The sequence below is a fragment of the Sipha flava genome, unplaced genomic scaffold, assembly GCF_003268045.1.
Source record: "Sipha flava isolate LNK unplaced genomic scaffold, YSA_version1 281_pilon_pilon, whole genome shotgun sequence".
In the NCBI taxonomy this organism is placed as follows: Eukaryota; Metazoa; Arthropoda; class Insecta; order Hemiptera; family Aphididae; genus Sipha; species Sipha flava.
The window spans coordinates 391,306-406,358 of NW_020272948.1; the positions used below are offsets into that span (position 1 = coordinate 391,306).

The 15,053-nt window shown below is 34.6% G+C and overlaps 1 protein-coding gene across 3 annotated transcripts in view; it reads right to left on the reverse strand.

The window, feature by feature from the left end:
- Positions 1-37: 37 nt before the first annotated feature.
- Positions 38-15,053, reverse strand: part of LOC112685525 (protein lozenge-like) — a 59,001-nt gene continuing 43,985 nt past the window's right edge. For all 3 annotated transcript variants that reach the window (XM_025557440.1, XM_025557439.1, XM_025557438.1), the window contains exons 4-5: positions 13,863-14,024; positions 38-1,724 (exon numbers count right to left, since the gene is read on the reverse strand). In XM_025557440.1, the coding sequence (XP_025413225.1) occupies positions 829-1,724; positions 13,863-14,024 (1,058 nt within the window). In that variant the 3' untranslated portion in view covers positions 38-828. The remainder of the gene's footprint in view (positions 1,725-13,862; positions 14,025-15,053) is intronic.

A 15,053-nucleotide genomic window follows, 5' to 3' on the forward strand; every position in this document is an offset into this window, starting at 1 on the left:
AATAATAATAATAATAATAATAATAATAATAATAATAATAATAATAATAATTATTATAATAATAATGATAATATTAATAATAATAATTAAGTAATAATATAAAAAGTTTTGCACCGAATCGTTGGACTTCTGAGAGACGTTCACAATAAGTGTGTAACGGTATTTTTTACAGCCATAAGCGTAATATCATTATGTTAGCAGTTTGATAATGTTATATAGTTCTCACGTGAAACGTAACAGGTGAACGCAGAAAACTCCTACGCTGTGGAGTCTCACCGACACACAGTGCTTGAATTCAGGTCATGAGGGGGTGACTTTTTCGTACCCCTGTCGAAAGGGTAAGAATCGTTATGATTTGGTCGAACGAAATTCCCGATACCGTATTTCATCAATCCCCGCTGTTAATCTTTCCAATTCGAGCGCTAACCAGTAAGTCCCGACGCGGAAACAAGAATATATAACCACTCGAACTCCTGCGCAAGCAAACATAAGAACTCCTTTCCGTGGCAAGAAATAACGACGTGCCCGATTGTCACATGTAGCCGTTTACTCACAGATGGAAACGCTCGCGAACCCGATTCTTATAGGCCATAGAATTGAAAAAAAAAAAGAACAATGATCAATAATCGATAGTCAATAATCGATCCGAAACACGTTGAAAATACGAATGCAACGGTGCGACGGGTCGTTCGAAAAGGGTTCGAATGATGCGCGTGCGGCGTTTTCGTTTCGGAGTGCCGTGCGGTCGCGGTCGTACTCGTCCGGTATACGGTTACCCGCAGCGTTGGTCGGTGTCCAATGCGCGGTAACTTGTCCACGTAGCAACGATCAATACGGTCTCCACACGGCCAGATCGGTGTGCTGCTGCCTGTCGTTGTACCGGCCACCGCCGGCTTGATGGTGTTCGTCGAGTGGCACGGCCGCGGGTGGCGGTAACAAGCCGATCTCCATGCCGCCGGGTCCGCGCCCGATGCCGTCCGCGCTGCTGCCGCCTCCACCGCCGACGGCACCCGCACTGATGGTCAGCTGCGCGGCAGTCGGATTGCACGCAGCCGCGGCCGCGGCGGCCAACACCGTCACGTCGTCCACCACGTACTGGTGTTCGACGACTGCCGACGACGGGTCCTTGTTGTTGTTGTTGCTGCTGTTGTTGTTGTTGTTGTTGTTATGGTTGTGCAACTGATGCAGTTGGTGTTCGGTCGCGGACGACGGCGCATGTAGGTGAACGTGTATTTGGTTCTGGTTGACGGTCGAGTACAGGTGCGGGTACAGCACCATCGGAGCGGGCGGCGGTGGTTCAACGGTCACCGCGGAATGGTGCTGCGACGACGGGACAGGCAGCGGCGGTGGTGGCGGAGGCGGCGGCGGCGGAACCGTAGTGACCGCGGCCGCGTTGTACTGATACGCCGCTGCGGCCGCCGCTGCCACCGCGGCCGCCGCGTGATGATGGTGATGATGGTACGACGACGGATGATGGTGATGTTCCGCCACGGGCCAAGACGACGGGTAATAGCCGCTGTCCACGTCCTGGTGCGCCGGTTTCAATAACTCCGGATGATGGTGGTGGTGGTGCTGGTGATGGTGCTGCTGGTGATGCTGCTGCTGCTGTTGATGCTGTTGGTGTTGCTGGAGATGGTGCTCAGCGGGCACCTGCTGGTGGTGCGTGTTGCAAAAGTCCGCCATTTGATTATGCTGCGCATCCGGATGACCGCCGCCGCTGTACACTGTACGGACGCAAACAAAATAACTATTATTAGGTATACGTTTAGTGGGATGTTTTCGATTATCACTTAAAACTAAGTATTGTAAAAGAAAAAATCCCACAAATCGTTTGGTAGATGAAGAGCAAAACTCAAATTGCTTTTCTTTCAACGATCATGTAAATATTGCATATTTTTACATCTCATTGGAATCGATCAACACAATTCAATTTTCGATTAAATTATGGTATACGATGAAAAGTAACTTTTTGTACATATTACCGTGTTAATAAATGCATAAATTTAATACAATAATACTCGAAACGAAATCAAAACATCTTTGCATAAAATCAAATATAAATACGATATAGAACAAACTCGTAAACATTTATGAAACGACTATTTTTTACCACCATAGAGCGGAAAGGGAAACTGTCGTACGATAACGATTGAATGGTATATTTTTATAAGTAACCGTCTGAAATGTTTTAGGTATTACAGTTTTAATATGCAATGTAAATGTATTCATGACATTATTTGCTTCCAGTGGAAATATCCACGGACTGCATTATAATTTTATAAATTATTATGCCTATGAATAGGTCAAATAATATGCGTTCCTATAGTATTAAAGAATTGATAAATGTTTGTTAAACTAAGATAAGCTCTTTGAACTCTGTGCCGCTATCCAAAAATTTGTTTAATTCGTAGTAATTCAATTTCATACTATACACAATCAGTAATATTAGGTGTTAATCCAACAGTACGTTATACACGCCAAAGTATTCTAACTTTTTTTAAACTATTATAACTCTTTTCATCGTTCAACGTTCCCGAGACTCAGAATCCCAACCCATCCTTTCCTCACGTTCTTACGAAAAATTTTAACATTACTGAATTAAAGCTTGCAATTTCCTCACGTAAATCCATAGCTTCGGGAATAGACAATATCTCGCCTATTATTTTAAAACACCTCCGAACTAACGCTTTAGACTCCCTTTTAAACATTTTTAACGAAATTCTGACAACTCAATAGTTTCCTATCTCTTGGTATTCATACAGAGTCATACCAATTCCCAAACCCAATTCCAATACCTCTTTCCGTCCAATAGCTCTTTCTTCTTCGCTTTGTAAACTATTCGAACATATACTCAAATCCAAGCTTGATTGGTGGCTAGAATCCAACTCCATCCTACCACCCGACGTTTTCGCGTTTAGGAAGGGAATGGGTACGATTGAATGTCTTTCCATCTTTATAAGTCATATATATCACTCATTCAACAACAAGGAGTTCCTTGTGGCCACTTTCATAGACATACGGGGTGCGTTTGACTCAGCTAATATTCATACCCTCATCAATCACCTTCCCTCACTAAACGCTCCTCCGGATTTTTGTAACTTATTGCTCTCTTTGTACCACAAAAAGAATCTGTTCTTCTCTTCCCGTTTTGGGTCTTCTAATATACGTTTTACCTTCACCAGTCTACCCCAAGGCAGCTGCCTCAGTCCTATAATTTCTAATATCTATATGAGCATAATTGCAACCCAGCTCTCTAGGTCTAGTCATGAGTGCCTTACTTATGCGGACGATATGATCGTCTTCTCTTCAAATAAATCCCTTTACCTAGCCATTGATCGTATAAACTTGGCTCTTAGAGACTTAAAAAATATTTTAACTAACTTATCATTTGAAATCGCCCCTGAAAAATGCAAGTCCGTCATTTTTACTTGGCGAAGATCCGTCGACCACTCCAACATAACTCCAGACGATTACGCCATTCCCTTTGCTCCTAACTTCACCTACCTCGACATCACCCTAGTTCCTAAACTTCGTTGGCAACCTCATTTACTATCTCTTTCCGCCTTTACCTCTCGTTGGTCAAATTTTCTCAAGTCTGTCTCTAACACGTAGTGGGGGTCCCACCTCAAGTGTCTATTATCAATATACAGATCAATAATACGTTCTAAACTGGATTACGGCTACTTCCTTTTCGGTTCGGCCTTGATTATTTAAATATTAAAGCACTTCAAATTGGACAAATGACTATATTATGTCCTAAGTGCCATGCAAAAAAATGGAAAGATGAAACCCATGGACTTTGCTGCGCTGACGGTAAAGTTGTTTTATACCAATTTGAGTTTAATTGTTTAAAGTTTAATAGTTTAAAGTTTAATTGATAATTCTCACCATATATCAAAACATTTCTTTGATAATTCTAGACGGTATAACACTCTGTTTCAAATGACATCGTTTGGAGCAAACGAAATAGCTGAAGGGAACTTGATGCCCTCTTTTCAAATTCAGGGTCAAGTGCATCATTTAATAGGTAGTTTATTACCCGAAATTGGAAATAATGCTAAATTTTTAAAAATATATTTTATGTCAGAGTACGATCAAATATCTATTTGAACAAATATGATTCCAAATTTAAAAAGAGGTCTCATTGAATCATTGCAAACAGTTTTGCGTGAAAATAATCACCTCATACAGAGCTTCAGATCTAATCTGGAGTCGAGGTCTTTTGATGAGTTGCAAAACTTTAAGTTAATTATTCATGCTGACAGAGTTCCTCAAGATGAACACAGAGATCAATATAATGCACCTACTATCGATGAAGTAGCTGTATTATTAGTTAATGAAGATAAAGGTCACAGAGATATAGTTCTGCACGGTCGGAGTGAACACTTGAGTCGAGTTTCCGAATTGAATAGATCTTATGATGCACTGCAATATCCATTGATGTATACTAGGGGCGAAGACGGTTATCACATTAATATTTTACAGAAAAATAACCAGTATCGAACAAAAAATGTGTCCTGCATGCAATTTTATTCTTATAGATTTATGGTTAGAGAAACAAGTCTAAATCATCTACATTATTACAAAACATTATTCAGCCAATTCGCCGTAGATATGATGGCAAAAATGATTTCTGAAAGGTGTAATAATAAGTTTATGGGTGGCATAACATTTGTTTTCGCTGGTGATTTCCATCAAACCTTACCAGTAATCCCTAAAGGTACTCAAACTGATGTCGTTAATGCTTGCTTAAAATCTTCCCCTATATGGAACTTTGTTGAAAAACTTTATTTGCGAACAAACATGAGAGTTTATTTATGCGGAGGGGACGATATTTTTCCAGCACAGTTGTTGAAAATTGAAAATGGAACTTTAGAAAATGAAAATGGTTACATTTCTGTCAATTACACGATTGGACGGGTGGTCAATAACGTGGAAGAGTTGATTTCTACAATTTATCCTGACATTTTTAATCTTTCCAATAAATCTTATCAGTGGTTATGTGAAAGAGATATTATCTCTCCGAGAAATGTAACAGCAGGAGAAATTAATGACATCATCCTTCTAAAATTCGATGGACACTCACGTGAATATCTATCTATTGATACAGTTACATCAACAGATGATGCTATTCATTATCCACAAGAATTTCTCAATTCTCTTTCTCCTTCGGGATTTCCTCCTCATAAGCTAAAATTAAAAATTGGTGCTCCAATTACATTATTACGTAATCTTCAACCACCGAACTTATGTAACGGTACAAGATTACAAATAAAATCGTTGCGAAATAATATTATAAAAGCCGTAATTCTTACAGGGCCAGCGAAAGGAGAAATTGCATTTATTCCAAGAATTCCCATGATTCCCTCTGACTTGCCGTTTTCTTTCAAACGGCTTCCATTCCCGATTAAAGTTTCTTTTGCCATTACCATAAACAAAGCGCAAGGTCAAACATTCAAGTACGTTGGCGTAGATCTTCGTACAGAGTGCTTTTCACATGGGCAATTATACGTGGCATTTTCTCGAACTGGGGACCCGAATCATCTTATGATTTTAATTTCAACAGGAAATACAACAAAAAACATCATATACTAGGAAGTCTTATAAAATTCTTATTTTAATTCTTTTTTTTTCTTTTTTTTCTTCATCAACTTCAATCAAATTCTTTATCAGAAAAATTTCAATCCGTTTTCATTAACCGTTTTTTTTATATTTACTTGCCGATCACATTAAACAATAATATTTGAGTAAAAAATTCTACATATCATGGTCCGAAGGCGAAATAAACAACCAATCACGGGCGAAGCTGTGACGGGTCGGCTAGTTGGAGATATTCTTCAAAATCAATGCCGGTCCTCTCAATCGCAGCTAACTTTCTTTCCAATTTTCATTAATATATTATTAAATTAAACAAACCTCAAATCTACGAGCAGTCATATGACTCCCTCCTGTTCTTTCACGTTGTTCATACGGATGGTCAATTCACTGATCTGTCTTTCCATCAGCTCAAATCAATATCTAACTCCGTGGTCAATTATGTTTTCTCAAATCACCTCAACCTCCATTTTCCTAACTCTATGGTTATCTATACTGACGGATCAGTCTCTCGGTTATCAGCTAGGTACTCTTTCTATATACCCGAGTTGCATGTCTCTTTCGCGAATAACCTCCCCCCACATCATCTTCTTTTACTGCAGAGTGTTACGCAATTTATGAAGCCCTTTTATTTATTTCAAAAACAGATTCAGGTAACTACTTAATAGTTTCCAACCCCTTCAATTCCAAAATATCCCCTCTTGTTTTGCTCATTAAGTCTTGTATAAACTACCTCAATCATTCAAATCTCTGTATTCAACTTCTGTGGATTCCCAGCCACATTGGTATACTTGGCAATGAAGTGGCCGACCGGTTAGCTAAATCTACTGCCATCACAATCCTACCTTCTCCTGATCAATTACCTTGGACTGACTTTACCCTCCTTTTACGCTGTCACGTTCTCAGTCTTTGGTCCAACCAATGGAATAAATAACCCACCGATTTTGCTTCCAAATACAAAAATACTGCTCCCAAAATTTCTAACAATAAAACTTGGTTCAACAACCTAAACTTACCAAGATCGACAGTTGTCCGTTTCAACCGTCTCCGCGTGGGTCACTCACTTTTACCAGACCACACTTACAAACTTTTTCTTAATGACTTTGCTCTGTGCACTCTGCATACCGTCGAAAGTATCTGCGATACTCTCTTTGCTCAGAACGCCTAATTTTATTAAACCTACTTAGCGCTTTCAATATCCCTCTAAACCATTCTCAACACCAACTCAGAAATCGTCATTATCGAAATAATCAAGTTTATCTTGGACGCTGGTTTTGCCATCTAACTAGTTTTCTTTTTATTTTTATTTTCTCTCTCTCTCTTTTCTTTTTTTGTTTTTGTTAATATTTCTAGTTAAGTAATTACTGTAATTATGTGATATCAATTTTTTTTTTGTTTGTATGTATAAGTTGTATTTTTTAAGATGTAATTGTTGAGCTAGAATGGTTTTACACTGATAGCAAATAAAAAAAAAAAAACTCTTTTCATCAGTGGTTGTTATTTTAATTTTAAAAAGTTATCAATCTGCAAGCTATACATGAGTATAAAAGCAAAAAAAATTTTGAAATGATAACTATTTTTGAAAAACGCGAGGATGAAAATCCTATACTAAGTAAACCATAACATTTCAAATGAAACGCACTCTATAAAAATTATGTGTACATCAAGACCATACCTATGTAGTGATTTTCAGAATTAAAAATGTAATTAAAAACTACCTCTTCTAAACTCAATGCAGATTCAAATCACGTCTTATTTAAGATATTGGCTTTTATGCTTTGTACCGAAACTATTATTAATTGAAAAATCTAAAAATAATATTACATTTTAAGTTGTATTTTGATATCTTATATCTTGAGTAGTTTGAACTATGGAATCGATTAAATGAAAAAATCTTAAAAGTTCAAATATTCAAGAGTAAAAATATAATAACTTAAAACATCCATTCTATGTAACATACAAATAAAATACATTTTTATTACTAATAATACTACTTTACTAACGTGTGCCGATTTTTTATTTTTTTTCAAACTTATTTAAATATAGTATCCTTGTTTTAGATTATGAACTGAAATTTAAAAAGAAATTATCAAAATGATAGATATTGTTCACGAACTTACACAATAATCTATACCTTTCCTATAGTAACTTCACTGTTCTGCTTTGTTATGCGATAAAAAATTATTATTATGTTTGAACAGTTAACATATGATAATAATGTTTATTCGTGCGCTAAGAAGTGCATGTACCGTGGTAATGTAGAACGCGATGTTATCACGTGACGATCCTCGAAAACAATTTATACCAGGGACTAAAACTGTGTGCAGTACAACACACTCTGTGTAATACGAAATGTTAAGTGCGTTGTACGAAATTAAAAAGTGTGTTCTGGTACTTATTCTTATGGTATTTGTTTCTAATTTTACATTTTTTTAAAAAATTGTTTTACATACTTTTAAAATTCCAAAATGTATCATCGGCAAAATCTAAAATACGAACTATTTTCACTGTGTTACTCATTATCGTTAACATTTGAAAAGGGAGTATGACAAAATCCCTGTGTGCAACACGAAAAAGTATATGTTTTAGCCTCTGGTTTATACGGACGCGTATTGCTCGAGCAACGATGACACGCCGGTATAATACGGTTCTTCGGTGTGTTGTGTATGTAATTATTTATAATCAAAATAGAAGCCGACAAATACGAAACACGAGTGCATTAGTATTATTATGATTGCGCTACCGGGCCGAATTACCGCTGATTTACGGACGATAAGCACATACGAACTACGTACCATATGCGTACAATAAAGAATATTTATTGTAATGTACAACGTGCGCACATAAGCGTAAGTATACCACTCGCTGGACCACATGTCTTATAGTGTAGACGTATGCACTGTTAAGGCACGAGGGTACCTTGTTAGAGGTACCTACCTGTTCGTTCATATTACATACACCTAAACCAACGCACATGCCTAGAACCACAATATTTATTACTCGTAATGATGTACGCGGGATGTATGTTTATAACCACCTTTGGGACGGATATATTACATCTAAATGTACGTGTGTGTGTGTGTGTGCGTAATAGAAAAAAGGTATATTACATACAAAGGCGATACCCGAACTCAATTACAGTTAACTTCGTCACAGATTACACGTTTTTTTTTTGTTTTTTTTTTCACTGACAGAACTTAACTCTTCCGCATTTATCACCAAATACATGACGACGATGATGACAATCTCATTACAGGGTGTTTTACACACACGCACACACACAAGTATACCGAGTTCACGTCTGCAGGTATTCTACCTATTATTAAATATGAAAACGCCGTTTTGTCTCGGTACAATATTATGTAATGACACCCTTCGGTTTCAATAATAACACGCGGGAATAATAATACACTTATATCCCATACGAAATCCACCGTTCGATGCGTTTTCTGAACCTACAAGTGCATTAAATAATACCTACCACAAGTGTACTATAAACGCGTCACGTTCAACGCTATGTACTACGCCGTTGTTGTACATACATATACCATTCACCAATTATATAGGTATAAGTAGATATACAATTGCAGTGGTCACCGGATGACGGATATAGTTCTCGAGTAACGCATACGTGTTGTACGCATGTGTCGTGGACACTTCGTGAAATAGAAACGATTTTTACACACTTCGAGACAAGGAAATATTTCGCAAAATTGTCTGGTTAACGTTGTGTAGCCTAACTAAATTAAATATACAGATGTGTTTATTTATTTGAATGAAATTAAAATGAAGACGATGTTTAAAACGAACAAATATTTTCAGAAAATTATAATCGATTTCCATGTTTCAGCAGTCAACGAAATAACTCAGTCTATATATTCATACATGACTTACGTACGTTACACTAGTGTTGTAATTTATATTCGTACTAGCTGACCCGTCGTGCGTTACCACTGAAGTAAATTCAATAAAATTCAAACATTCGTTACACGCTATTGTTTTTATTTAAATATTTTCCTGAAAATAAAATAAATTTATTCGAAACCATGCGGATACACCATATATTTTGTTTTTAAAACCGTGGTGGACTGATGTTTCGGAAAAGTATAATAATTTTCAATGTTAAAATGTGCATTGACAAATCGAGTTAGTTCAACAATTCCGTTAGGTAATTGACAATTTCGCTTTGATTCATCAAAGCATCGATGGATTTATGTTGTTGTTTTATTTGGTAATCCATTTTGGAAACTTGATGACTTCGATATCATTGTTCATAGGTGCTAATAAAGCACGATCGTTGAGCCATTGATAATTTTTGTAATTCAACGCGATATTTGACAGAATACGTTTTTATTTTTTTGAAACAAAGATATTGTATTTTTATTTTTCAAATTTCCTACAATTTTCTACCTTCTGAAATAGCAACAACACGTAATGGGTAAGGTAATATATATTAAAGCAAATGATAATATTCATACTATATAAACTATTATGTTAGTAAGATGTACTATAACAAAAAATTTCGCAGGAGTGTACTCAAAAAACTTTCCAAAGTCTCATGACGATCGAATGAATAGCGTAGGAATACATAAAGAACAAACAAACACACATTCACTATACATAATATATATGAATAAAGAACAAATTAATTAGTTGATGTGTTCGATTATTTTAAAAATGTTAATTAATTTGTAGGTAATATGATTGTCTACATCATGTAAAATGTTTAAATTGATATGATCATCATAATACATATAAATTAGAGAATTTTATCAGATACCAGTACCAAACAATAGAGTAGACTAACTAAACTAGTATTAGTCTGTTCTGTGGTTAAACTATTCAATATAAAAATAAAAAAAATATAAATATAAATATATATATATATATATATATATAAATATATATATATATATATATATAAGAATATTCAATATAATATGTACAAAATGTTCAGTATTGTAATATTACAAATACGTGATAACTTATTGTTTTGTCTACCGAAGACATGGTGAACAAATGATAAGTGGCTGCCGCCGGCATTATGTGCGTATTCTGATAGGTCTTACTAAATTTCGCCACTAGGTGATTTATTAATAATTTTTAATATGTAAAATATGAAATACGCAGAACGGTAAGTGCTTCAGCGCCCGAGCACCTCATCCCCTAAATTCGCCACTGATATAGATATATAATAGATACTATGGTAGACAATCGAAACGTCTTAAATTATTTCTGTTCATTTGTTTCGATTATTAAATAATATAAAAAAACGTATTAGGTGGGTAGATTTTAATGTACCTTTAAAAATGCAAAACCGCAAAAGTTTAACACATGAATCCGAGTGATGTATACACTTAATAATATAATTTATTATTTAGAATACATATTAAAACAAAAGTCGCATTGCTCCTCTGACAGGATGCTGTTGGTGGAGGAAGAGGGGAGTCGGAAATGAGGAAAATACTTTAATCCTCGCAGTTGTTAATACGCTATAGTAGAACGGATGTATTGATAAATGATATAATATTAAAATCAACATTTAATTATTGCATTTGAAAAACGTGTTGAGATCAACATGGTTATTAAGTATGATACCATTATATAATTTATTAATTTTAAGAGTGTACTGAAAATTATTTAAGTCATAATTTTTTATATGTTTTTAAATATCTAATTAAATTATTATTTTTTATTAAAATATATTTAATATTATCAAAACTGTATATAAATGAACAGTTTTGTTACATAATTGTAAAAATATAAGGTTTTTAAGAACATAAATTATTTTTATTAGATTTTTCTCTTTACTTAGGAGAATAATTATTTTAATTATTGTAAAAAATTATAAAAAAAATATCAACTATTAATTTTTTTAAAAATAATTATTAGCAATTAATTTTGAAATTTTGAAAATATAATTAAAATAGAAAATCAATGATATTTTATAACATTTTCAAGCAAGGGACATAAAATGTTTTTACAATATTATTTAAACAACAATCAGAAGAAAGAAAAACTGAAACATAAAATTTAAATGATACTATATTATCAATAATGCATCATAAGATTTAAAATATGAAATCGTCATATTGTTGATAATAATTGTAAATAGTACGAATGTATTTTTTTAATGAATTGCAATAGTCAAAACTTAATTTTGTAACTAAATCATTATTTATAGTGATTCGGTATTTTATTTAATAAAATAATTGAAAAGCTATTCACATCGAAGTTCGAAAGAAATGAAATTGTCTGTATGTACTCGTAATTTAGGGAACGCTTTTATAATCTCAATACCAAAATAGTTAAGTACTTATGTAATTGAATAAATCAACAAAAACTATGAAACGATACGCTTTGTTCAACATCAAAAATAATAATCTCAAGTTTCATTATTTGGCATAATATGACAAAATATTTGATATTTTAACAGTTTTAAATATAATACGTAAACGATTATGTATTAGGTTTTTACATTTCTGAAAATATCGTTTATTTTTGCATCAAATTTACCGAAAAACCAAATTTTAACAACCATCGTAAACGAAGTTAAATGAAGGATCATTTTTAGACGATTAAGATAAAAACACTATGACCGGTAAAAAATAACCATTATTTTTCGTTAACCGGTTATAGTTAATTATTTATTTTAAATGTCGACTTAACAATATATGTACGTCCCTCGAGGACTCAAAAATGAACAGCATATGATGAATGGAAGAAATAAACATTTGCTTTAGTAACCCACGGTAGACGTGTTCGATATTCCTATGTAGTGATACTTATAGATACTGAAATATAATATTTAAATCCATTTCTGATCAGTTAGTGTGATATGGATTAAAAGTTTATTTACAGTAGAACAATACAATTTTAAACAGAGAAAATCTCAATTGAATAAAATATTTTATCGATAACAGCGTTTTGCAATTAATGATCATAAAACTTTTAACTACATTTTAATTTAAATATTAATAGTAAAATTTTAATATGAATGAAATAAACGCAAAAAACCAATCGTCCAAATGATATAGTGTAAAATTTGAATGAAAATTCAAAAAAATAAAATAAAATGCACTAGATATGTTTAGTGGCCGTTAAGAAATACTATTATTATCAATACAAATTATGATTAATGTTTGGTTAAAAATAAATAATCGAACTTTAAACATAAATACATATTTTGTAAAGAAAAAAAATAATGTACAGGATAAAACACTTTTAACTAAAAAACGGCCACTAGTTGTTCCTATCTAAATAAACAATATTAGCGAAGATTGGAGACCGGAGAGAAAATGTTGATATAACATTATTCACAAATGGTACATTGACACAGTCCGTAATAATCGCAAATGCAAAGTACGAGAATTTACAGTCATCCGCGCAGACTTATCTTACAAACTATCATAAACGGCACGACTCAACCGACCCTCCCACCTTGCATGTGAACGAAATAGAAGGGACATAGGAGGGGATCATGAAAAGACAGGCGATCGCGAAAAGCTCGTTCTTTATCTAGTACCGTACGACACACAAGATCAACGGACCGACAATATCGTTATTTTTGTATTTTTCCATTATATAACCATGAACTTTGTTTTATTAGACTTTTCCACATAGCTAGTTCGAATTTTCAAGGTATAATTATATACATTTGATCATAATTAAAAATACATGTTATACACATATATGTCTACACATTTTTTTCCTCACTGTGAATATTTCAGAAACCATTAAGAATGCATCTATCAATGCGTCAACGCTAGTTTATAGATATGTCAGCGTTTCATTAAAAAAAAAAAAAAAAATGCATCATATAACAATACTAACCAAATTAGTGAAATTTATAAGAACTGTAGTTACATTAATATGATGTATGCATAAAATTGAGTTAAAAAAATATCATTGCATATTATATTCATGGTAAAGCGCTATCCTAAACCTTTGTGATTTACCATTAATTCTACACCGATTTGACGGCATAATAATGACTTAGACCAAGGCATTGTCTGAGAAAACCCCTTTCCAGACATACATTTAATTTTCGATTTATTAAAAGCCCTTTGTTATTTTTTGTCCCTACAACTCTTCGCTTGAATAAGGCTCTGACATTGCTATTAAAATGATGAACTATTGATATGTTTGTGGTCAGATAATGAAAACCATACCGTACCGCAGACAAATATGACCGCGTACTCAACGAAATTAATTAATGGACACTTATTTCACGCAGCCAAAGTGTGTTAAATAACGGAAAAACTCACTGGCTGAAGGCACGTCCATAGCCGGGCCCGTGGACCCGATAGCGTCCGGATATGCGGCATACGTTCCTCCATGCGGGAGCACATTTGGCGAATACGATGACGTTGAATAGCCGCACCAGTTGCTGGATTCGGTAACACCGACAGGTATGTTGGAATGATCGTCTAGAAACATCGAAAAAAAAACGCACTTATTAATTGATTCGTACCCGAATATACAACACATTTGCCGGAATATTATTCATTTATCGTTGCAATAAAAATATATAACCTATATGGTTTGAACAAAAGTATTGATGGTTTAAAAAAATAAGTTGATTTTTTTTCTTTCAATACTTTAGTTGTAAGGTTGTCCTATTATCGGTCGTTAATATCAATAAGATCGTAAATCCTATTACGATTGACAAGGACCAAATCGAAGATAATCAAAATAAAATATTTTAGTTGTTAGTTATTAATCGGTGGCACTGCGGGGGAGGATGGGTGTCGACAATGACCCACGGTGTATGTATAAGTACACATGGATACATACATCATGAGTTCCTATTACGAGTATGATACGTATATATTAAAGGCGAGTTGCCGAAAACGAAGGCGGACGACAAATTAAACAAGTGTGAACGACACACACACACACACACGCGCGCGCGCGCGCGCACATTTTATTGTACTTATTGTTGTTATTATTATTATATTCGAAAACACAATTGCGATAGAGTTGTTCAAGCGTGCGGCGTTTCGGAGAGACGCGGCGCAAGCATAACATTACAATATAATGGGCCATTAGTCATTGTCGTCAAATTAGAATGAAACGGCTCGCGCGAGATGCGCGTACGCACGCGGCCGACCCGTACACGCGAAGGCGAAGAAAAGAGAATATTTTATAAAAATTAATAATCACAATAACAAGTGAACCTGTTGCCCATATAGTGGCTCGTCGTCGTACATTGTGAACGCGCGTGCGCGCCGGAGAGGATATTTTTTCAGCGGTAAATTAATGGCCGACTGTGCTAAGGACATGCGATATTTCACGTCTCGAGTGGGTCGTCGTATCGTGTGTGCGTGAGGACAATGCCTTGGGGCGAAATAAATAATAATAAAAAAATTTTCTTAAAAAAATAACACAACTCGCATGTCTGTTCTGACGCGTGTGAACACTCGAGTGGTGGTGAGCTTATACAAAAATAATACGTA